Genomic DNA, 27,463 nt, shown 5'->3' on the forward strand with positions numbered 1-27,463 from the left:
GTCGAAATATCAGAATAATTTAAGAATACAGTGGCATGATTTTCAATTTATTAAAATTAGACTTATTATTATTTCATGCATTTCTGGTAAAAGCGAATAATAGGCGAAATATTGAGTATCTAGTCGAAATATCAGAATAATTTAAGAATACAGTAGCATGATTTTCAATTTATTAAAATTAGACTTATTATTATTTCATGCATTTCTGGTAAAAGCGAATAATAGGCGAAATATTGAGTATCTAGTAGAAATATCAGAACAATTTAAGAATACAGTGGCATAATCTTCAATTTATAAAAATTAGACTTATTATTATTTCATGCATTTCTGGTAAAAGCGAATAATAGGCGAAATATTGAGTGTCTAGTCGAAATATCAGAACAATTTAAGAATACAGTGGCATGATCTTCAATTTATTAAAATTAGACTTATTATTATTTCATGCATTTCTGGTAAAAGCGAATAATAGGTGAAATACTGAGTATCTAGTCGAAATATCAAAACAATTTAAGAATACAGTGGCATGATCTTCAATTTATTAAAATTAGACTTATTATTATTTCATGCATTTCTGGTAAAAGCGAATAATAGGCGAAATATTGAGTATCTAGTCGAAATATCAGAATAATTTAAGAATACAGTGGCATGATTTTCAACTTATTAAAATTGTTAAGAAAATGAATAAATTCTTGTTGCGCTGTTGTTTAGCGCAAGCGACGAACAAAATTGTATCCTGCATCGAGTTATATCTAATTATATCGAACGAATTCCAAGTTACTCTCAGAAGCAATTAGCAACGTTAATCGATGTTCGCGTACATCAGAATCGATTTAAAGTCTCATCATCGAGAACTGAAAGTTGTTCTTGCAAATAGACGTTTATCTCTTCGATAACGGTTTCTTGATTGCAAGAGAAAAATGATAGTTAAAGATCATACGAATATAAAAACCTACGACGTAGGTTTAGAATGAATTAATTTGTGCAAATTGTCCCAAGAAATAGATTAGCCGAACTTGATTTCTGCCTGTAATCAATGAAGCGTTCGATGCCGTATGTACTGTGTAATTTAACACATTTTTATTAATGTCGAAGGAAATGCGTGTCTCGGACGTGACAACCCAACATTACTGCAGTCCGTAGAACTTTTTCGCGGACTGTGGAATAAAAAACCATTTCGAGTGACCAAGTTTTCTTGGAAAGAGTGACAACTGTTCTCCTCACTTGATTGACTTGAAAGTTGACATATGTCGGTATCAAGTACAATTATCTCATTACAGTTCCTTGAAATTCTTTTCAGCGCCAGAAATATCTTTCTGAAATCTTAAGGTATTACAAAATATTCGTGTTCCACAGAAAGGAGCAAACAATTGTGTTACCATAGCAAAAGCTCAAATAATTCTCAAAATTTCGTAATTACGTGTTAACACTAAACCTTCCGAGTATTAAAAGTGATGAACGTGTGTTGTTCCAAGGATGACAAGACTGAATTTAGGAGACATTTTATCAATTTTATTATAATGCATTCTTGAATCAGGAAATCAAGTCAATCATTTCCTATAAAAAAGTTTACGAAACGTCAACATTCTTAAGATAAAACTTTTGAAACCGGTCAAAATGGCCGTCATGATAGATTTAGTGTTAAGTCGTGTCACGGAAAACATCGGATTTCTTATCAACCGCAAATTGATTGTTCGCTTGATCGTTTGTATTTCGTCGATAAAATGTTTACTTGACCAACCAATTTCTTCTTTTAACCCGAGAAAGATAACCTACGTCGCAGAGGCGCCTGCGAAGACTGTTGATTTTTGTTAATTTTTCATAGAGGTCTAGTGATTTAAGTTTAAAATTACTTAAAATATAAAAAAATATAATATAAATGCATTTTATTTTTACAATAATGCCAAACCTTTAAAATGACTAGATTAACTTAAATAAATATCCATTGTTAGTATAAAATTGACGCCTTAGAAAAGCATGCGCCTCTGAAGCGTATGGTTATCTTTTACGTACGTTGTCATATGGTTATCTTTCTAGGGTTAATGTTACACAAGCTACCGAAATGAGGAAACACTTTCTCAAACCTTTCGTTCTCGGAACAACTTTTAACACCAGACTCCTTAAATTGCCAAATATGTATGTATGCTCATTAGATATTCCGGACGCGTAAATCACCGTTCCCGCGCTAGGTAATTTCTCGGATTTATCAAAGCTCCGGACACACATCAAATTTCGTCTGTCGTTCGCGAGCATCGCCGTAATAAATTTAAACGGTGAAATTCGGTGCACGCGTTTCGAAAGTTCCGTCCTCCAAAACCTCTCGGACGGTCCACGGCTCTCTTAAGCCTCGTCCACACCGACGCGACAAACCGAACGTCCCGCGACTCGCCGATCGGCGAAAAAGTGTGCCACAACCCAGATCCGACACCGAGATGCTTGATTTCACCGGGAGCGAACTCGGCGAACATCCTAATTCTATTCAATGAATCATCTTCCGCGTTCGCGAAGCAAGGCAACATTCCAACGTCTCCGACGCCTAATCAAATCGCACCGGATATGCTCTTATCAACACTTGCATGTATAAAAACGCGCGGACCTCCGAACAAAACAGTCATTGACGAGTTCGATTCCAACCAAGCCACACCTCGTTCGTCTCATTAGAAACCTTCATTATTCGCTCCGTGTTCTAAGCGTTACTTTTGGTATTTTCCACGGAAATACTTAACACTTTATCGACCGCTAGCCTATTTATCGGCTTTTCGATTGCCAATGTTTATCGATCGCTAGCCTATTAATCGGCTTTTCGATTGCCAATGCTTATCGACCGATAGCCTATTAATCGACTTTTAGCTATCGACGGTTTTCGCTTCTTTACTGTTTTGTTAGTAGCTGACCTCCTGTATGCTGACCTCCCCATATCCTTATGAATTATAATTATAATAATTATTATTATTTATTATTATTTTTAAAGGAATAAGCACAACACAATGAATAGCGAAAATTTAGCCGGTACTGGGAGCAAATGCGCGCGCGACTAAGCCAGTCCTTACTGAGTGGCAGCCTCAACCACGACCGGACGATAAAGTGTTAATTACTTTCGTTCACAGACAAGATCTTTTGTGAACCATAAGTAATAATTCTAAGTTTCGCGATTATTTCAACTAAACCTTCTTCATACGAATCGGTGAATTCGCCTGTACGATAGAAGAGTATAAAGGAGCATACGTCACTTCTTCAAGACCTGATACGGTCCCGTGACACCGCCGTGGCCGGGCCCATGGCCCGGCGAATCGTTACCGATCGCCGATCTATGGGGCCTCCGGGGCCGGAGAAAGGAGAGAGAGACGGTCCGGTTCGACCGGTCCGCCGTGAAGAGTGAAAATCGCCGGCGCCGAATTGCGTGGGCCCGTCGACCGATCTCGATCGTCGTTCCAGTTTCGTGACGGCGCTTTTCCGCCGGCGACGGATGTCGGAGGAAAGCGACGGCGATCGATATCATCCACCGGGAAATTCCGATTCAGCGATTTCACCTCGAGAATCCGCGCGGCGCGGCGCGGCGGCTCTACTTTGTAATAAATTTACGAATATTCATCGGGCCGTCGATAAATCTGCGGAACGATTTTCTAATCGATTTCTAAACTGTTTTTCTTTCGTCTAACCCCGTTCTGATGTTTGGAGCCAGTGTTCTACGGTTGAGTTCGGCACGAATCGAATCGTTTCGTACGAATACTTGTCTAAGATAATTATCCGAATGAATTCTTTTTACTCGAATTTTTATTGATTTATATATAATATATATAATATTATATAAATTTATATGTAATATATAATTCTTTTTATAAATTAAATATTAATTTTTTACTCGAATGCTTTTTATTCGAATATTATCCATTATTCATTGTAAATTATTCTATCTATTTATACGAACAATTCTTTATTTTAGAATGTACTTGGTGCTCATTTTTGACAGTAGAACTAAAGGAACGTTTAATTAATATAGTTGATCTAAAATTTGATACTGCACTATTATTGAAATCGCAATACTTTGCGAGAAATTAGTAAACTTCTTTGTTGGAGCATATGAGCCGTTTATTTTTAAAGTGGCACAAGTTTACAAAGTGGCATAGTTTACCGTAATAAAAAGTGGTGATTTTTAATGTTTCTACGAAATTATTTATATTTATTATTTATACTAATTTATTATACTTATGCTTTTAATTATTTAAATTATTATCCTGAGATAACAAATACAAGTGAATCTTCTCGAAAGTTAGCATCCATATTTTTAAACGTGTTAAAACGCAATCCCTTAAATAATATCGACTTAAAAACAAAGTGACTTATGCCACTTTCAAAATAAACGGCTCATATATTGGAGCGCGAAATCTGAATGCGTAAATGCAATCTGATTACAGTAAATTCTCCCCAACTTTCCTTCAGCTTGTAAACAAAAATGGACAATTTAGGAAGAGGAAATACTTGTAGTTGACGATTGTCAACAATTATAAAAATCAGGTGCAAGACTCGAATGTTTACAAGCTGAAGGAAAATTAGGGAGAATTTATTGTATTTTCAGAAACGAATTTTTATAATAAATTTGCAATAAGAAATCCCTCACGGCTTATGGAGCGCAGTTTGCAATAAGAACAAAAGAATCGAATGGGCAGGTCAAGGATCTTCTGATCGGTAATTAATTTTCTTTGAGTCGTGCATCGCTGAACTCCTCCTTGATGCTTGATCGAGGGCCTTCGGGTTTTCCGGTGGATTCGCACACTTCTCGTGACATATACTTTTCTCTGAATGAAATCGTTTATTGTTCTCGTCACATTTCCATTGTTGTGAATCGTTTTTTAACGAAAAATTGATTTCGTCGACTAAAATATTCTATACAGCAAAAATCGTGTGAAAATGTTATCTTTGTCAATTTGAAGTCTTTCTTGTGCATCAGACATTAGTAAATACTGTTAATGCATATACGTACACAGTTTATTCATTACGCATTTGCATTTAGAATTCTTAAAATATAGGAGAAAAAATGAATAATTATAATAATAGAAAAAATAGAAAAAATAATTATAATAATAATAGAAATATAGAAGAAATATGAAGAAATCGAAACAATTCAAATGTCGTCTGTAGCAATTTTTGGATTATTAAATTTGTTCGTTTTTAATGAAATAGAGTACAATAACTTGGATTTTGCAATTAGAATAGGACCGAGGGCAAAGTGTTAATAATATTCTGATCGTTGGTTAGGTCAGTTTAATGCGTTACCGTTCCAATGCCTACGTAAAAATGTAATATGAGCCGTTTATTTTGAAAGTGGCATAAGTCACTTTACCGTAATGAAAAGTGGTGATTTTTTAATGTTTATACGAAATTATTTATACCGAGAAAAATATCAGTATCCTGAGATAACAAATACAAGTAAATCTTCTCGAAAGTTAGCATCCATATTTTTAAACGTGTTAAAACGCAAACCCTTAAATATATCCACTTAAAACAAAGTGACTTATGCCACTTTCAAAATAAACGGCTCAATCGCTGATGATATTTGGGAATAGCATAATAGTAGCACTCTAGTGAAATATTTGAATTTGACATGTAGTTTAAAATACTTTTGGACTTCAACGTACGTTGCAATCTTGAGAAATCAAATAATGATGAAAAATATTATCATATAAAATGCTACAATTATTATGTTGCTGAAAAATCTCGCACTGTTCTGATAAAAAAGCAGATGATACGTAAACGAGTGAAGTATCCATTTTTATAATTCACTGATGAACTGCGGATTTTATGCGTTTATAATAACAATGGATAGGTGAAATTTAAAACATTAATATCTCACTGAAATATTTTTATATTTCATTATTCAAGAAAAATATTTCAATTTGACTCACGTCTATTGTAATTCATGAAGATAATCTTTCTTTTGCATAAAGTTCCACAGACCATTCATAGGTTTCTGGAGTTTAATTTCTTCTTCTCGAAAGTTAGCATCCATATTTTTAAACACGTTAAAACGCAAACCCTTAAATATATCGACTTAAAAACAAAGTGACTTATGCCACTTTCAAAATAAACGGCTCATATACCGATGGATATAATAATACTTAGGCGTTGACCCAGTAGGAAACAAATTATAAAACGATGCTTTAGCTAATATTCCTTTAATCGAAGCTGAGTTGAAACTGTTATCAGCGCCGGACTCATTACGAAATAAAGGAAAACATAGCAATTTAATCCGGTGAAAGTAGCCGGCCGGATGCAATTAAATTCGTAAAGATTCCCTAACAATTGTTACCAGCTTTTACTTGATTGATCTAGAAATAAGAATCGCACGAACGAAACCGATAAGAGGAGCGCATAGAAAGTGATGCCGGACCGTGTCCAGTTTATCATCGAAAGTTGCAGTAAAAGAAATAGATTCGCTGGAGTAATTTCGATGGAAAGCGAGAGCCAACCGTTCGGTCGTGTTGTTCGTGGTTTGATCATTCCGTGGATATGAATAATTCATTGAAAACACGAACGGGCTGCAATTACAGTCGCAATTTGTGTTTCCACATTATGACAACTAAATCGACGGTCGAACATCCGCGAATTGATAATTCGAGCTTGCTTAACAATCCCATTGGTTAATTATTGGTTACTCTAGAGACTTTTCAATTCAACGTAACATCTCTTTCCCCGTAATTATCGTTTCTTTGCATTTAATAAACTTCTCGATTAGATTGATTGACCAGTCTTTCGTCATACAATATTCTCATTTTCATGATTCTATCAGCACAATATTTGTAAACCTTCTTTTGTTCAGAGAGATTTTACTGACAATTTTGGAATTGTATCCTTAATTTGTAATATTCATAAAAGTCCAAAAAAATAATTTAATACATAATTTAATATATAGTATACATAATACATAGTTTAATACATAGTATACGCAATAGATAGTTTAATACATAGTTTAATACGTAGTTTATACATAATACGGGATTTAATACATAGTATACGTAATAGATAGTTTAATACATAGTTTAATACATAGTTTATACATAATACGGGGTTTAATACATAGTATACATAATACACAGTTCAATACATAATGTAATGCACAATTTAATTCATAAATTTTTATATGCATTGGCTTGTTCCTCTGACACAAAATATCTACCGATTAATTTGTTCGATAACCAAAGTTGAAGTTTAATGAAAATACGGTGTTAAGGAAATGAGCTAAAATTTTCTTTCTCTTGTAGTGTAAGAGGCGAAGATTAACGACCGGAGAGTCCGCGAGTGCGTTACGATTTTGGAGCGACCTTCGAAATCACACACCGATCAGCGCTTGCGGCCTCCCGTGCGTTACCCCCACGCGACGTACATGCGCGTGCGTACGTGAGCGTCGCATTGTAAACATCACGCCGCGCTAGGACGATCGCCGGGCGTTAGACGCTGGTCGAGCGAAACGGCCAAATTCGAAAGGAGACTCGTAACGTTCGGCCGGCGTACCGATAAGAAGACGTGCTCGCAGAGCGTGAGGCAGATCGCGACGAGCATCAACACGATTACGTGTACGCCTACGATTACTAACACGATTTACGAACACGATTTACGATTACGGTTTACGACTTCAGCGAGCGATTATAGAAATTATTGCGTACACGGCTTCACTGTCTTTTTGTATTGTATTTTGTGTGTGTCACTATTTAGTGAATGCAGTAATTTCTCCCAGAAATGCTCGAAGGTTGGAATTGAAACCGGCAGCTCTGAGGATACTAAGACGCAATTTTTCGAGTCTCGCGGCTCGTTTTTCTAGAAACTTGGGGTAGTCGGCAAAAAAAAGCAGCGGCCAGCATATCGGTGTAGATTAATATGAACACCCGGCGATCGTCCTAGCGCGGCGTGATGTTTACAATGCGACGCTCACGTACGCACGTACATGTACGTCGCGTCGGGGTAAGACACGGGAGTCCGCAAGCGCTGATCAGTGTATGATTTGGAAGGTCACTTCAAAATTGTAACGCACTCGCGGTCTCTGTGGTCGTTAATCTTCATCTTTTACACTACAAAGGAAAGAAAATTTTAGCTCATTTCTTTAACATTAGAAATAATCGTTTTTAGTTATAATATAATATAATATAAAATATAAAATAATAATATAATATAATAATATAATAATATAAAATAATAATATAATATATATAATAATATAATATGATATAATATAATATAATCGTTATTACTATGTAGTAATGCTAGAATAAAAACGATTATTTCTAATTTTTTTGCCACAACTCAAAAGCAATTCGAACATCACATGCCACGATTCGATGGAGATTGGTCACGTACCATTTTGTGTCGTTTTCCCTGCCGTATTACATGCGTAACCGACTCCAGCGACCTTTAGCATCGACGTAATAATAGCAATAAATTACATAGGCGTAGGACTAGCACAGGGAAATTCCCAGCAACGCAAAAATTGGCACTTCCAGGAGAAAGTACTGTAAATAGAACAGTTTTCAAAACTTACTATCTGTACAGTAGTAAATAATCGCAATAAATTACATAGGCGTAGGACTAGCACAGGGAAATTCACAGCAATCCAAAAATTGGCATTTCCAGGAGAAAGTACTGTAAATAGAACAGTTTTCAAAACTTACTATCTGTACAGTAGTAAATAATCGCAATAAATTACATAGGCGTAGGACTAGCACAGGGAAATTCACAGCAATCCAAAAATTGGCATTTCCAGGAGAAAGTACTGTAAATAGAACAGTTTTCAAAACTTACTATCTGTACAGTAGTAAATATTTGCAATAAATTACATAGGCGTAGGACTAGCACAGGGAAATTCACAGCAATCCAAAAATTGGTATTTCCAGGAGAAAGTACTGTAAATAGAAGAGTTTTCAAAACTTACTATCTGTACAGTAGTAAATTAAAAATGAAATGACATTGTTTCATGCTTCATTTGCGATTCGTAGATTATCAAAATCCGTAGTCTAATTGTTGTTTTAAACGTAATAAATTAGCATCCGCCGCAAGTGTTTCGTAAATCATATATTTTACGTTGTACGCGGAGAAGCTTGTTGGTATTTAGGGGTGCGAGTAATGAATCACAGAGTGGTTCCTTCACATCGTTAATCTTCGTGCGGCTTTCGAATGCGACGAGGAGACGATTATTATTCCTCGTGCATGCGCCACGAACTGTTACGAATGGAGGACGTGTCAGGCAATTACAACGCATTATGGAAGAACCTCGGACAATGAGATTGTCCTCTTAATCCGCGGAACGTTTACTTTTGTAACTTGTCCTTGCTCGCTCCCTCGAGTCGCGTGCAATTATTTCCGATTGTGTCAGACTTCAACAGATTCTCCGTTTCGAATTTGTCCTGCGAGAAATTCGTTTCGACACACTCGACAATAGCCATTCAATTATGATCCTACATTTCGTCATTGATTAATTACTCGAAGGGAAAATTTCTTTGGTCGTCCATATCCGCTGTAACAGTTAAATAATGACAACAGAAAAATCGTGCTGATACTATTAATATTGATCAACTCAAGCTTGAAATCAGTTACAGATCTTCACACTACCATTTTATTGCAGACACGCGTTTCGTGTTGCACCTATTAAAATTGATATTTTAGGTTCAATGGCTCGTTGGACGTGTACCACTGATTTCCATGTAGTTCTGAAACAGCCATGAATCATAATATTCTACGTTCTATTTTCTGTCATGCATTCGTTCGGTGTGGTAACACGCGTTAAGAATAATCTTGTTCTCTGTCATTAAAATTGAAAGCACTGTAAAATTGCGAGGAGGACGCTAAAGAAAAGCCTTTCTGCACGTTAGGCAACAACTTGTTTGCAAAACGGAAGTAACGAGATCGTCGCGCTATTATTGGGTTGTCCGGAAAGTTCGTGCCGATTTTCGGTAGGGTAGCGTGAGAGACCTGACTGAATATATCACAATTATTTGAAAACAAATGACATGTGTACATATATTCTAAAAGAGATAACTTTAGCCATATTTGGCAAAAAGCTTGGTTACGATTCGTTAATTTTTATCAGTTTTGTACGCCTTAGAATATGGTGGCAAATAAAGTGCATTATGGGCATTTAATGCTTTTCTTTTTCCGAAAGGGCAAAAATGCCACACAAGCGGCAAATAAGATATGCGCTGTTTATGGCGAGGATGCTGTAGCCGAAAGAACTGTGCGGAAGTGGTTTGCTCGGTTTAAAGCTGGAAATTTCGAACTTGAAGATCAAGAACGTCCAATTTTTTGCCGAAAAACCTGAGAGGTTCTGGAAGGACGGAATTCTCTCAAGCTGCATGAAAGATGGAGGAAGGTTGCGGAACAGAATGGTACCTATAATGTCATTTAGCAGCAATGCTAAATAAATCAAAATCGACCATCCACGATCATACTGTGAAGCTTGGCTCCAATATTGAAATGAGCTGCGTTTTAATTTTCCTAAAAAGTCGGCACGAACTTTCCGGACAACCCAATATTACCGGGTGCTCGTTGTTTTCTCTCGTGTTCCGACAAGCGGCCCCGACGACCTGTTAAATCATTTAGGAGGCTGTAACTGTCAATAATTTGCAAGTTTAGTGAGCCGTTGGAGAAACCGGGCTGCCGCGCGAATCCTTCGAAATTTATGGTTCATTCCCGGACGATTCGCCACCGGGTCGTTTCCGGTTCGTTAAATCGTCCGGAAGAAAGCCAGCTCGCCGATGAAATTTCCACGAACCTAAATCGTCGATCCGTCTCGACGATCGATTCTTCTCGACGACCCCGTTCTCACTCATAAACCCTCTGTCGGCTGTTCCATCCTGAATTGTTTTCGTGAACTGTCGATTTCTTTTCCACGAGATTGCTGTTGTAACTTCGCCTGTTACCAGCGCCGTTCATAATTCATAAGAAAGCAAACGGAGGAGTCCGGTGGCACTATGTATGTATGTATGTATGCATGTATGTATGTATGTATGTAGGTTTATATATCATCCCGACCATCATAAGCGTCATTGTGGATACGGAGTTCTACTACGCGTGAAAGTTCCGCCGTAATTCTAGCTATTTAATGACCGTTCATATTTTAATTCCCAGTAAATTCTAACCCGCGCCATTTCAGCTAAATTAGATTTCAAACATTTACATGGAAATGTGCTTGTGTGGTTCTAAATTTTCTGAATTTTTTCTAACGGTACCGTCCTCTCGGCGGTACCATTTTCTTCCTGATTACAATAATTAGGACTTTTTCGATTGTAATCATTTTCTAGGAGGGGAATGTAACCTAATTTATATGTGTAGTTATATAGAATTTACAAAATATGTCTAATTCACATTTATTATGTACATTTGCTTAAATATTATATATATATATATATATATATATATATATATATATAACTTTATATTATTATTATATATTATATTATTATTATTATTATTATATATTATATTATTATTATTATTATAATTTTATTCTCTTGTCATTAATATCTATATATAGATATTAATGACAAGAGAATAAAACTTCATTCAGACCTAAACGAAGGGAATTCATACTTAACAAATTATTACTGGACTGCGGATATTTGTGCAAATTAAAACTCGACTACATTAATTGTATAGAACAAGAGTTAGATAAAAATGCATTCTTCCTCTTAACAGTTTGAATAAATTGGGAATAATCTAACACAATGTTTATAAATTGTTCTTATGTCTTCACTGTTCTAAATTCTTTTTATCCAGTCTCTAGTTGCATAAAATCCGCAGTACGGTTGTTCTGGGCAATCTCCATCGGGAATCAGGCTCGTCGAATCACGACAAGGGCTTAATTTTCTTAATTTTTTAAACGTTCCTTGAACGTTCGTAACTGTCGACTTTAAATTATGAAGTATCCAAAGGTAGTATTACTTTTTAATCACAATGCTGCGAACGTATGTGTCCGTAGCCTAGCAATAATGTTTGGACTAGACAGATTTAGTTGTACGGCGCGTACAAATGGCCTCCCAAATGACACATTCGATTGTTACGTGCCCATTCTTTCGATCAAACCTACCTCGGTGTTCCCTCGAGAACGATACAGTACGGTGAACACCGATGGAGAAACGGTGTTCGTGACTAAGCAACGATTCGTACTGTTTGTCAGGATCGGTCTACACCTGTCTCGTCCTAGATCTTTCGAATTTTTTCCACGGTCAATCTTTCATTTCGATCGCATCGCCCTAACAATCGTACGTTTAACCACGCCAGCCTTGCGATCATTTCATCAATGTGCTTCGATCGACTAAATTTTATCGCTGTTAAAATATTAAATAATTCTCCGGTTTGTTACAAATAATTACGAGCGTTTTCATAAATCTACAATACTTTTTAATCTTGATACTTTCTCGTAGGAGTTTCACTGGGATAAATAATTGGAAATATATATTTATTGGATCGTTTCTTGAAACATTTTCTAAACTGTCAGAGCATAAAAATCCACCGTCCAATTATAAGTATGCATTTTTCATAAAGCTTTTTAGTATTTATAACGGGATAGAATTTCGCTTGGATCTGCAGAAAATGAATAATTTATATTTTTTAGGCTCGGTTTCAAATCTTCGCCGCGACTTGGCCTCGTAATTGGCATCGTGATTTGCGTGTTAATAGGAATCGTTTAATCGACATTTTTTTAATATTATATTAATATAATATTAATATATATTAATTATATTATATAATATTATATTATATTATATTATATTATATTATATTATATTATATTATATTATATTATATTATATTATATTATATTATATTATATTATATTATATTATATTTTATTATAGAGAATTGTGAAAACCTGCTATGAAAAACAAATTCTTGTTTATACTCTATAGATGTTTGATTAATTATATTTCACGATTTACAATTAAATTCTACAAACATAATTCTGTTTCACGGCTGTTTATACATGAAAGATTTCGTAATCCGCGTCAATGTTCGATCAGGCATCTATCTGAATCATCGTCGTCGCAGGAAATCAGTTATCCGCCGTATTGCATAATGAAAATTATTAGTCACATGCCAAGCCGATGTACGCAAGACAAGACAGACCAATCATCATTACGTGAAACACATTATCCTTCCGATCAATGACACTTGAGCACACAACCAAGAGTAAGAGTAATACTAAATCCTCATTTGAAGAAAGCATAACTGCTTATCAGGGCAGAACCTATTTACTTGAATGTAATAATGTTAAATATGTAATTTGGGAATAGCTAAGCTAAATGCGAGATGGTCGCCGGAAAAAGAGAATGCGTACTTAACGTTCTGTACTATTCTCAACGGTTTATGGTCCCTAATATGCATAGCGATAGTAATTCCTCTTAACTTTACACGTACGCTGGAGTAAAAGCCGAATAAACCAACGTGTAAAATGATGAAAATAACGACGGTGTGCGAGTATAATTCGGTCCGCATTGCGAGCATAATTACGCGCACGCGGTTTATAATACGTTAGAATACCATATTAATAAATAATAATTACAAGTGATTTACAGAAGGTGGTAATTGTGTGATGCTAAGTAACTCTGTCACAGCTTAGAATTTAGATATGAAACAATCATAATTAGCACTAAACCTATCAAGCAATAATAGTGACCGCGCATTGCCTCATAAAAGTGGAAAAATCGATTTCATTTCGATTTTGTGAAATTTTTATGGTAAAACTTGCTCCAACAACGTAATTGATTCAAGCATTTCCTGAGTTTCTAAAGTTTATAGATTTGTAAAATAAAAAACCGATTATTTTCCTCAGGTTCAGTATTAAACAATTGTTATTAATACAGTAAATTATCCCTAATTCGCGCTCGGATTATGCAAAAAGAAAATGGACGATTTGGAGAGATATGATTATTCGAGCCTCGCGGCTCGTTTTTATAGTTACCGGATTGTGCCGCAATTTTTTTGCACGATCTGAGAGTCAATTGAGGCGAATTCACTGTACCTTGAACAGCAAACTCTATTTAAGATAGAGTTTGCTTCAATTTTTCTTGAGCTTGTAAACAAAAATAGACAATTTGGGAAGAGGAGATATGTTTATTCGAGCCTCGCAGCACATATTTATAGTTGCCGATTATAAAAACTAGCTAAATTATAAAAACGAGCAGCAAGCCTTTTCCCAAATTGTCCATTTTTGTTTACAAGCTGAAGGAAAATTAGGGTGAACTTATTGTATTAGGTCTACCGGAAAGTTCTGTCCGATAGTGTCACTTCAAGTTTCAATCCATATGCACATGTTGATTTGAGACATATATGACTGTCTCTCTTTATCATTGTATTTACACATATGTACTCTCCTAAATAAACTGAAACAAAGATGTCTCGTGTCATTATTAAGTGAGACGCGATCGTGAAAACATGGCTACCGATGATAATGCCAGACCACATGCTGCTTTGGCGGCTCGTCAGAAAATCGCAGAGCTAGGCTGGGAAATTCTGTCGCATCCACCATACTCCCCAGACCTAGCACCCTCCGATTATCACTTGTTTCTCTCTTTGCAAAACTTTTTACAGGAAAAAAAATTCAAAACTGAAGCTGATGTCAACCAAGCACTAGTTGAGTTCTTCGCCCCTAAAAATAAATCATTTTTTAAAAATGGCATTTACAAGTTGCCATCGCGCTGGCAAGAAGTCATAAGTAACGATGGAAAGTATATTCTACAATAAATATTATGAAATGTACGAAAATTGTGTTATATTTCAATTAAAAAACAGACAGAACTTTCCGGTAGACCTAATACATGTGAGACGTTCTCTTCAACAAATCAAATATTCTGCCAAATACAATACGAAAAGAATTGTTATTTTTATAGATCAATGCTTACTTTGCGTTCATTCTTTTGAACATTATGGATAGTAAAAGCAACATTGCCAAATATAGTAAATTCTGCCCAATTTTCTTTCAGCTTGTAAACAAAAATGGACAATTTGTAAAGAGGAGATTTGAGCCTTGCACCTCGTTTTTATAATTGTTGACAATCGGCAACTATTTTTAAAAAATGGCATTTACAAGTTGCCATCACGCTGGCAAGAAGTCATAAGTAACGATGGAAAGTATATTCTCCAATAAATATTATTAAATGTATGAAAATTGTGTTATATTTCAATTCAAAAACGGATAAAACTTTCCGGTAAACCTAATACATATTAACACATTCCGTGCCGAGCTTTTTTTACTCGAATCTTCACACTTTGATATTTTACTAAAACTTGATGTATTACGTGCAATTATTAATTCTCGTACACATAACAACGTAACAAAAACTTATCAACGCCCATTCTTGCGGTGGAAATTGATTCTTCGGTTCTAAATTTCTTGTAAACAATTTGTTCAGTTCACTAAGTAAACATGCAAGCGTGTACCATCGATGGTACACGTGGCACGGAACGTGTTAAGGAATGTGGAACTCGCCATACCTCAAGCATGGAGAATCAAAATGAAACACTGATCGCAAAGAACGAAGTGAGATTACCTTACCGTGATATCGAGACGAGTTTGCTCTCGGTTCGCGGTTTACCAAGAGGAGGTCGCCAACAACAGAGCCCGACAAAACGACCCTATTTGCTTTGCTAATTCCCCCGATCGAGATAATCGTGGCCGAAGAACACGCAGGACTCGAAAGTAAGAGCGCGGCGAGGCGCGCGAATCGTTGCGCAAAAACGTGCGGCGAAAAAATTTCGGAGGCCCCACGAGGCAAATTTACGTACTCTGCGACGTTGTTATTCGTTGAAAGCGTCCTCGTGCCAGAGTGAGTTTCCTGCAGCTGGCTGAAATTGCGCTGGCGGGATATCGTGTCAAGATCAAAATAAAACTGAGAGACAGAACGATTTAATAGGTTGCTGGGGAAGTATGCACAACCTGGTTCCATTCAGTATGCAGTTTCCATTCACCAAACTTAATTTACTGTAGCCAGTAGATTTGTGGAACACTACAAATAATGTTCGCGTAGAACAATTTGTAAAACTAAGGCTTCGATTGATTTTTGTTACGATATGAACGCGTACGAATCAATTTATTCGATAACTTGTTTACGAATACATCTACATAGATTTGATAATACGTGATAGACGAAATGCGAAATGGTGTTGCGACTCCTTTTAATTATTAGGCCACCGAGTTTTGTGCAAGATAAAAATTATCTGCATCAATTGCAAGATTTAGGAGCGATTTATTTCGTATTTTTCTTAAATAATGACGGGTACATTAACATTCCTACTTTCTTTTCACTATTTTAAATTTCATCATTTCATTTTTCGCATAAGTGTATAAAATCCGCATGTACAAACGACGATTGAGAATTATTTTTAATCTACTATCTGTTTATATCAGTAATATGAAAACATGTGAAAATGTGAGAAAAAGATATTTCATTATGGTCAATTAACTATATTATATACCTGTACCTGATACATTTAGAAAAGAATATAAATTTTGTGTGTGCGTGTGCGATATTATTCTACATATTAAAATTAAGTCTTCAATAGTGCCAATTTTCATATTATTAATTATGTAGATTCTACATTGTGGACAATCTAAAAAAACAGTGTATTAAACGTAACTCTAGAAAGAGTACTTCTAGAAAGAAAGTCGGGGAATATTTCAAAAATAGAACTTGACACATTAACGAAGTAGAAACTTTACCAAAAATGGCACCAGATTAATTGGCACGGTTGGCGCTTGTTGCATTACTGCCGGCGCAGCGGCACATGCACCGTAAGTGCAACTGTATTATTGTGAACACGGCTCGAAACGTCAAAGCGCCGCGAGCAGGAAGCTCCGCCGGGATTAGCATACAAATAAATTTCATGATTGTGTAGAAAAGAGGCGTTAGAAATCCTTTCAAGGTCTGACTTTCTAATTCCGTTGAAGTTTTCGTCGTCCGTTACGTTCGCTGGTCGTAACACGTCGGATTGCGCGCAACGAACTGGTTCGCGGTGGAAAATGTCTTTAAGCTGTGTGCGTAACTTTTCTTACGTATAGGGCACACAAAAGGGGTCAAAACGGACGTCACTCGGGATCTAATGGCAAGCGATCCGGTTTAAAAGTGAAATATGTATCGGGGAAAGATCGCGTCGAATCATCGAAAGTTACAGCGATTTCGCTTTTTCTTGATTAAAGTCGTAACTTTACCTTGCCTTTGGGCTCTATGAATATTAACGCTGCTTAAAAGAACAGCCGAGCATAAATCGACCAGACATTTATGTCCTTTCAAACTATGTTATTGTATCAACAGAGCGGTATAAAATGGAAACTTGCGTAAACTCTATAATTTGTCATGATCGAAAGAACAATCTAATCGTTGTTAATTTGTTGCGAGGCCGGTAGTTAGTTGCAGCCTGTTGCTAAAATGTGTTTGATACCGTAATTACCATATTACGAATTTTTTACGTTAGAAAAGCATTAGCATCAGAGACATTTAAGAATATTCTCAAGTTAGATTTAATTTATCGAACGTATTAAAAGAGTTCAATGTAATACTTCCCAATTTTACGACTGTCATTTCGTTTTCTTAATATAATAACAGCACGATTCATTTAATTAGTATATATAATAATATAAATATAATAATATAATATAATATATATATTATTATATTACATTATTATTTATATTATTTTTTATATTATTATTATTATTATATTATTATTATATTACATTATTATTTATATTATTTATATATTATTATTATTATTATATATTATTATATTATTATATATATATAATAATATAATATAATAATATATATATATATAATATTTTTAAATGACAGACAGGTAAGTGTGTATAAAAATAGCGTAATACTTAGCTTGTCAACATTTTCTCTACCAATCCGACTGATTGTACAATTTAGCTGAACGACCAACCTTTAAGCGTACCTTTCCCCTAACAAAATTTTTGTTCATTACAAGAATGTCATGCCAAATACGGATCACGGTTCGACCACTAGTGCCACATTCAGGAGTCATTGAAAGGCCGACACCAATGACGCACGTTCCCTGCCAGCGACATTTATGACGGCTAGACCGCGCGCAGATCGTATCAGATCTCGATGCTTTTAGTCGCGCCGCGCGCTGTCATTAATCCCTGACAACGTGGAACGATCGCAATTAGTCGCGCGCCCAGGGCTGCATAATAAACTGGTTGTTGTTTTGATTCCAGCAAGAGCCGAGGCAAGAGTTGGACGCCAGCAACGGCAGCAGCAATGGCGGAAGGCCGCGATTCGTTCCCGTAACTGCGCTCGAAGACGTGCAAGCGGTCCGATGCGCCGAATTCCACCCCCATGGAAAATTATATGCCGTGGGATCGAACTCGAAGACGCTCAGAATATGCTCGTATCCGAAGCTCCACGATGTCAGGTAGGTGATACTTTCTTTGGAGTGTTCACAATCTTATCGTTCCGTTAATTCTCTACCGAATTCAGGCAATTTGTTTGCTGAAATTCGCAAATCTACTAAATCAAGGTGCCTTATTAGCAGCAACTTCAAAATTTACTAAATCGAAGAAATTTATTAGAAGCAATTCCGAATTCTTCCAAATTGAAAGCAATTTAATTGACAGAATTTCGAAAGAATTTACTAAATTGTGGTGACTTATTAGAAGCAATTCCAAAATCTACTAAATCGAATAAATTTATTAGAAGCAATTCCGAATTCTTCTAAATTGAAAGCAATTTAATTGACAGAATTTCGAAAGAATTTACTAAATTGTGGTGCCTTATTAGCAGCAACTTCAAAATTTACTAAATCGAAGAAACTTATTAGAAGCAATTCCGAATTCTTCCAAATTGAAAGCAATTTAATTGACAGAATTTCAAAAGAATTTATTAAATCGCGATGACTTATTAGAAGAAATTCCAAAATCTACTAAATCGAAGAAATTTATTAGAAGCAATTCCGAATTCTTCTAAATTGAAAGCAATTTAATTCACAGAATTTCGAAAGAATTTACTAAATCGTGATGACTTCTTAGAAGCAATTCCTAAATCCACTAAATCGAAACAATTTATTAGAAGCAATTCCGAATTTGATAAAATCGAAAGCAATTCATTTGACAAAATCTCGAAAGAATTTACAAAATCGAAGTAACTTCTTAGAAGCAGTACCCAATTCTACTAAAACCAAACAATTTATTTCAAGCAATTCTCGAATCTATTAGATCGAAGCAATTTATATGTTGCAATTTCCAACTCTACTAAATCGAAACAATTTAATTGCTACAATTTCCAACTCTACTAAATCGAAGCAAGTGATTAAAAGCATTTCCCAATTCCGCTACACAGAAGCCATTTATTTGGCGCATTTCTCAAATCAGCCAGGTCGAAGCAATTTGTTTGAAGCAATTTCGAATTCTATTAAATTGATGTAATCCGTAACATGTTCGCGGAGGAAGCTTCGGGGCGTCATTACTTTTACTTTCGATCTAATTCTTCAACATTGCGTCTGGAAATTTTTTATTAATATTAATTATCTACTCGTAAGAGGTATAAAATGAAAAGAATTTGTAGAACGAGATTGTGAGCGAAGGAGGATTTTTATCAATCAAGATAATGAAACACAATGTTTTGCGCTCTTTTTAGTATTAATTACACCTCACAAACATTTTAGACACATTCACTGTGTATATTGTTTCTAGACTATTTTATCATAGATCCGATTCTTTTTACCTGTTACTTTATTCCTTATACAATATTTTACTGCTTCTTCAGGGACTTCTTCAGATCCTTCCTTTCTCTTAACGGCCCATTTGATACTCTTTGCTATCCCGTTTATTTTCAGTGTTTAAGGCTCTTGGCGAATTTTCTTGCCCAACTTTCTATCCTCTTGTTTTTTTTATGGCGTATTCATTTTAATTTTCTATAATGTAATATTTATTGCAATTTTATCGACCACTAGCTGCAGATCCATCGATAGCATTCTTATGGTTCACGCTCCAGTCGGCAATATTTTTCTCGGCTAGAGATTATTTGATATCCATTGGTCGACACTTTATGTTCTTTTTACGAAACTCTATCAACGACTTAATCCTCGTTCCATATATCGCCCATTATAATTTCCCGGATTCGTTGGAATCCCAATTATATTTTATAATTTCTCGGCCATGTAACGCTAAAACAGTCTCCAGGACGGCTTTCCGCCTTTTGATCTGGGTTATACTGTCGGAAACATATGAAAGCGTATCTTAGCAGCTGGCGAGACTTTTTTGCGAGATCCCCATCGGTGACCTGCGTGAAAGGAACTGTCCGAACATTGTAAACTGATCACGGTTTAATTCGATAACCATGCGACGCGCGATAGATTGATTTTGGTGCGGGTGGTCGACGAACGCAAAATTCCGGATTTCTAGACCTATTTTGTCCGATTCTGTTTAGTTAATTAGTTTTGCTCGCACAATTCCTTTTTGCGTCGCCCTCTCTTCTGTCTTAAATGTCATTGAATTTTCCGGATCGATGTTCAGTCGCAAAAGAGTACGGTCGTCATGGTGGTCAACACCATTCGCGTATTTTTGCAACGTTTACTCAATCCTTCGCGATCGGAGATTAAACCGAATTTCGCAATTCGACACACGAAATCGAAAATTGGAAACAGAGCTGCAACGAGAAGCTATAAAAATAATTGAAAAATAAAATAAAATAAATAATAAAATTAATAATAATAATAATATAATAAATATGTATTATATAATATAATAAAATTAAAAAATAAAATAATTAAAATGCGTTCACGTCTATGTACACGTTGCTTAATATTATATCAAGTCTTAAACAGTATGAACGATGAAACATAAAAATGTGGCGTGTACAGAAACGAGAAGAGACGTGAAAGATAATTATAGTAATAGAAAACGAAGCAAAAAAAAATAAATGTGTGATGTAGTTTTATTCGTACGGCTATTATACTATTATTATTTAACTTCCAGTACTTGTCTAAATAAATAATAGTTGGCAGAAACGTATGCAAGTGCAATTACGTACTATTAAACACTGCCTTTTGAAGGAATCTATAAATATTTATGAATGCATATACACATTCACAGTCTAGTAACAAAACAAGAGCCACAAGTTACGAATAGGTAGCAGATATTATCTCTGGCAAATATAACTGTATTCATTACGGCGAACTGCATATTTTAACTATTACTGAAATTGTAACACTACTGTTACTGAAATTTTAACGCTCGGACTAACACCTCGTTCCATTCTTTTCACTCAAAGTTTTGATTCCAACCGTAGTCATTCAAAGATTACAATTTGTAATTTTTGTTGATCTATTTTATAATTCATAAATACTGTACAGATACCTAGGTGGCAATGAAATGGTACAATTTCCGGAAATTCAGTCAAAATATTTTATTAACAATTCTCAATTATTTATCGAATGTAATCAGTTAGATGTTTTTGACAAATATACAACGTCACGGTACAAAATATTGCAATTTCTTCGTGACGAGTATACTCGTCAAAAACAGCTTAAGTTACACGAATGAAACTTTCATCTCTTATGAATTTCATATTTTTATTATATCTTCTTATGTTCATATTCTTTATGAATTTAGTAATGATTATCTTTTTACAAAATTTCTATCACTTTTCCCTCAGTCCTGACCAAATTACATCCACTTGGCTCAGTGTTTTTCGCTTAAGTACATTTTCAGCCGGCACTAAAAGGGTTAATTACGCGGGTACACGAGTATTTTAAATACACGTGCACGGGGTATCAAAAATGCCGACGATCCAGTGAAGAACGGCCGAAACTTCGCGTCGAATCGTTGCCCGCGGTCGGTTCACGATAACCCGCAGATTACTTACGGTCCGCTTTGGTCGTCCGCAAATTGCCGGCGCGGCGGTCTCGAGAGATGCTTTTAAATTTGCGTTGGCCGCACTAATTTTACGCGAGCCTGCTGACTTAACGAACGGCGGAGGCCTTCATACCAAACGGAGCATTCCTGAATGGCTCGGCCAGCGTGCGTGGATGGTCCGCGCGATTCTTTTATTACCCGCCACCGCGATTCTGCGATACCATCTCTCTCTCCTCCCCCCTCTCTCCCTCTCTTTCTCCTTCCCCCTCTCTCCATCTCTCTTTCTCTTTCTCTCTCTTCCTCTTTCTCTCTTTCTCTCTCTTTCTCGCTTTCTCTCTCTCTCTTCCTCTCTCCTTCCCGCTCTCCCCCTTTCTCTTTCTCTTTCTCTCTCTTCCTTTTTCTCTCTTTCTCTCTCTTTCTCGCTTTCTCTCTCTCTCTTTCTCTCTCCGTCCCTCTCTCTCCCACTCTCTTTCTCTTTCTCTCTCTTCCTCTTTATCTCTTTCTCTCTATTTCTCGCTTTCTCTCTCTCTCTCTCTCTATTTCTCGCTTTCTCTCTCTCTCTCTCTTTCTCTCTATTTCTCGCTTTCTCACTCTTTTTCTCGCTCTTTCACTCTCTTTCTCTCTATTTCTCTCTCCCTCTCCCCTCTCTCTCCCTGTCTCTCTCTCGTTTTTTCTCTCTCTTTCTCTCTCTCCTCCCCCCTCTCTCCTTCTCTCTTTCTCTTCCTATCTCTCTCTTTCTATTTCTATTTCTCTCTCCCTTTCTCTCTCTCTCTTTCTTTCTCTCCCTCTCTCCCTCTTTTCTCTCTCTCTCTCCCTGTCTCTTTTTCTCTTTCTGTGTTTCTCTCTCTCTCTCTCTCTCTCTCTCTCTGTCTGTCTCTCTGTCTTTGTTATCTCGAACAAGTTTCGGTCGGTGCAACATTAACCGCCAGACTGGTGCAAACTCGACATCCCCCGTGAATGCAATTCGCCGTGCCATTATTTCGCGGCACGGATAACGCGTTTGCTTTTGATCCGCGATACTCGATAAGCCGGCGACGCGAACTAATGGAACGGACAGGTAAACGTCAATCATAATCGAACGAAAGGTGACTGTTCGGGCAGCTTTGTCATAAGTAACGCCATTCCCACGCCTGCTAAATTTATTCACCGACCCCCTTGGGTTATTTAGAAGTCAGCAAAATGACTTAGGTCACCATCGATCTGTAAAGGCGACTTTTTGTTGCCTTTGAATAGGCTAGAAATAAGGAGAAAGAAATGTAAGCTTTACCGTACACCGAAGTCGGACATTATGCGATTTGTTTCGAATTTTTCTAAGATAATTACTCGTACGAATACTTTTCAGTCGAATATTTTATTCGAATAACAATTATTCGTTACTCGTTATAAATCATTCTATCTATTTATTTCAATGATTCTTTATTCGAACGGAGATTGTAAAATTATGCGAATAATTGTTGGCTGTGTTTGTGTGTGTGTTTATATACGTAACTTCGTAAGAATATATTTTTCCCGAATACATTCAGGATCAGCACAATTTCAAATACTTAAATAAAATAATACGAAATTTTTTTAATCAAAATTTAACTTGACTTGGAGAATTTATTATATAGTTAAATTAATTTTATTATATTATTATTTATTATAATATTTATTATAATTTTAATTAATTTATATTATATTATTTATTATAATTTTAATTAATTTATACTATATTATTTATTATAATTTTATTATATTATTATTTATTACAATATATATTTATTATAATTTTAATTAATTTATACTATATTATTTATTATAATTTTATTATATTATTATTTATTATATTATATTTATTTATTATTATTAAATTAATTTATTATATACTTCTGAATCCGCAAACTCGTATCAGTACGGACGTATCGAAAATTAATTTTTACACATTCAATCCGAGCTTCGTCCATTTATTCTTAACACACTTCTTCTCTCCGGTTTGGAGACGAGACGTTTATCGAAGAAAGTTCAGGTCCGACGAATCGACTATTTCCTCGCCTCTCCGAGTTCGTTATTTCAATTTCTCCTCGACGATACGATATGTAACTACGCAAAAATATGGAAAGTTGATCGCACGTCGACTAGATCCGTTGCGTGTTATCCGAATCGCGATTTTAATCGTTCCGCTATACTTTCCATCGGGTAATGACAAAAACGCCGCTACCATCGAATTTATTGATCCTGCTTTTTACCGGATAGGATATAATCGCTTGACGAACAAGCATAACTTCCACGGACTTTCGCGAGAGGGACACACACACCGTGTACGCTTTGCATTCGAGTTTAAAAGAGCGTAAAGAAAAAACAGTTGTGAATCATGCTGGGAGCGTTTCGCCTTGGCGCGCGGTGAACTATAAAAAAATACGAACGGTTTACATAATTCGTCTCTTTTTCATTTTAACGCCCCGTTAGGACGAAACGAGGCGCTTTCCAGAGCGAGGTGTTACGTTACAAGCTAAATTAATATTTACCACGGGGTGAAAGTCGCGGACGGTGCAACCGAGCGAATTTACGGGCCGGTGTATTATGACAGTTTTCGTTAAAATATATTGGATCTGATTGCCGGTGAGAAAGACGAATCGTAACTCTCGGGCCGCGCGAGGCTCGTCGAAAACGGCGGAATAAAAAGCACAACAATTGCAGCAGGCGTTGCACGCGCGCGCGCGCGCGCACAGCTCGTAAAAGTTTCTTGGACGCGCGGGACCCGCGCGTTTCCAATCGATGGAAAGATAATGGCCGTCGTACGATGCTTAAATTTCAACTATGCGCGGCCGTAAAATCGCAGGAAGTGACTTTTTACAGCGTAATGCCGGGTTGCGTCAGTCGTCAAAGGCAAGGTTCCTGCAAACTCGGTCATTAAAGTGCCCAGTGATCGCTCAATTATGTTCCGCTGAGAACCGTTTAACTTGTCCGCGTTCAGCGATCGAACATGTAGCTTGTTCGATCGCAAGCTTTAGGAACTCGATCACCGGAACAGCCGTTTTTCTTTGTCGCGTCTGTTCGACTGACGGGAAACTGTGAAATTGTTTCGGTATCGAATTATCCTCTCACACTACGGTTTCTAGATGTTGATTAGCATTTCTTTATCGTTCATAATTTCTTACAAAGAATAGGTATTATGCATATATACATACATATATATTATTTATTTATATACATTATATATTATATTATATTATATTATATTATATTATATATTATATATAATATTATATATTATTATTATTTTTGGGACACCCTGTATAATATAAATAATATAAATAATATAATATAATATAATGATATTATATTATTATATATATTATATTGTATTATTTATATTATACAGGGTGTCCCAAAAATGTCTCGCAATCCGAATGTGGCGGATTCCTCGGGTCATTTGAAGCAACTTTTTCCTTTACAAAAATTTTCTCCGAGCCAGCGTTGACGAGTTATTAACGAAAAACACTGACCAATGAGAATCGAGTACGGCTGACGCGAGGCGGCCCAGCCAACCTGCGCACGAAGCTCAGTTCCGCTCATTGGCTCGGTCGCCTCGCGCCAACTGAGCTCGCCTCTCATTGGTCACTGTTTTTCGTTGATAACTCGTTAACGGTGCCTCGGAGAACATTTTTGTAAAGGAAAAAGTTGCTTCGAATGGCCCGAGGAACCCGCCACTTTTGGATTGCGAGACACTTTTGGGACACCCTGTATATATACATATAATATAAATAATATATTTAGTTTATAATATCGATAATCAACAACAGAAAAATTGAATTTGATTTCAATTCAAAAGATTACGTTCAGGATCTTTATAACAAATCTGATTCGACGTTATTGTGCAATCTTGTAAAAAATTTGATTCAAATGAATTTAGCTGAAATTTTCATGTACAAGCACATCGGAGCGCAGACTTTTTGTAAACAACGTGTACATTCGTTCTTTATATGTATAATTTCTAAACCGGTTGCAGCCATAAAATCGCGTTATTACACAAAATAAAACTTGTTCAGATAAAAACATTCATCACTATGCAGCAGATTTTAATACGGAGTCGTTGGATAAATGATTACAATCTAACTTTTTGTATTTCTATGCATACATATGAATTTAATATCGAAATGAATAATTGGTTCCCCATTTCTGTCCAATCCGAAGATAATGATCTCCGCTAGGACAATAAAAAGAACGTTATTGTAAATTATAAAACTATTACGAAAATGATAACGTCCATGCAACTCACGAATAAAATAGAGACTTGTGTAGCTTTTACAGTAAAAATTCGGAAAAATTAATAAGCAAAGAAGAACGAATTTTAAATTTCGTTTTAATTTGCAGCGATCGCCAAATTAGTATCGCCGTGTAATTGGAATACAAAACAAAATAGGATCCAAGTCGATTCCGCAAAAAGGGCAACTTGCGCGTGCGACTACGCTTTCTGAATTCCAGGAAAGAGCAGATATTCTCTCGTCACGAAGAACGTTCGCCGAAGTTCGAGCGACCGACGGTTTCGATCCCGTGAAGGAATCCGAGCTTTCTTCTCGCCCACTCGGCGAAGTCTGGAACGATAGCCGCTCCACTCTGTTTCCGTGTAAATTGGCCGCGCGGAACGTGATAAACGCGCGGCCGCGTGACAGCCGGTGATTAATAAGCGAGAGCGTGGATCTTCATTTGTCGTGAAACGTTTCGCAGAACTGTATCACCCGGCTGAGTCCTCGTCGCCCGACTTTTCTCGTTCCCTCCGCTTTCCAAAACGGGATAACTGTCGAAGTTATTAGACACGATGAAAGCATACAACCGCATGCGCCGCACCAGTCGACTCGGCTGCAGACAACTCGGGCGTTACCCTATATTTCGAGATCGTTTTGTTGTTGCAGAAATGGAATAGAAATTCTCTATTAACCACTCGGAATGATTGAATCGAGGAGAGAAAATGCGATTTGAATAGACGCGTGCGCAGTGTTGTGTATGCAAATATTACTTTCTCCTTTCTTTCATCGAAATTGATGATCTAATCCTTAATTTGTTTCAAAGATTGTCAGATTAACTTGCGATTGCTCTCTTCCACGAGAGCGAACGAATTCAAATTCTACAGATTCTCTGCGCGTGCTTTGTTTTCGACAATGTGTAGGGTGAAATTGCCTAATGCGAGGACCACTCTCCCTAATATCTGACTCTAATTTATTTCCGTTGTGAATACAGCATTTCCTCCCGGAAATGCAACATTTCGGGTTGCTGTGAATTTCCCTGTGCTAGTCCTACGCCTATGTAATTTATTGTATATTGCAATCGATCGGTGCTGAAGAAACAAATTTGATATGCCCAACGTGTGAAAAAATGCAGAGAAAATTAATTTCCTGAAAGAACCAAACGGAATCTCTCATTAGGAACTTATTTTTCAAATCTGTGAATTTCTATACTTTCGATTTTTGTTTTATTTTACGGGGAAGCGGAATTTTTGGTCTGTATTTCCAATAAATTTTAAAGAAATACGTATTTCAGTTTTTCCAAACGTGTCTCTACTTTCGTTAAAAGAGTTTTTAATCGAAAATTATATATTAATTATATTATATATATAATGATAATAATAATTAA

General features: G+C 36.2%; 1 protein-coding gene across 3 annotated transcripts in view; it reads left to right on the forward strand.

Moving 5' to 3' along the window:
• Positions 1-27,463, forward strand: part of LOC117219082 (WD repeat-containing protein 47) — a 186,841-nt gene that overhangs the window by 143,044 nt on the left and 16,334 nt on the right. For all 3 annotated transcript variants that reach the window (XM_076522912.1, XM_076522918.1, XM_076522927.1), the window contains exon 7: positions 18,218-18,414. In XM_076522912.1, coding sequence (XP_076379027.1) covers positions 18,218-18,414 — 197 coding nt within the window. The remainder of the gene's footprint in view (positions 1-18,217; positions 18,415-27,463) is intronic.

The sequence above is a fragment of the Megalopta genalis genome, chromosome 1 (assembly GCF_051020955.1).
Source record: "Megalopta genalis isolate 19385.01 chromosome 1, iyMegGena1_principal, whole genome shotgun sequence".
NCBI classification, from domain to species: domain Eukaryota; kingdom Metazoa; phylum Arthropoda; class Insecta; order Hymenoptera; family Halictidae; genus Megalopta; species Megalopta genalis.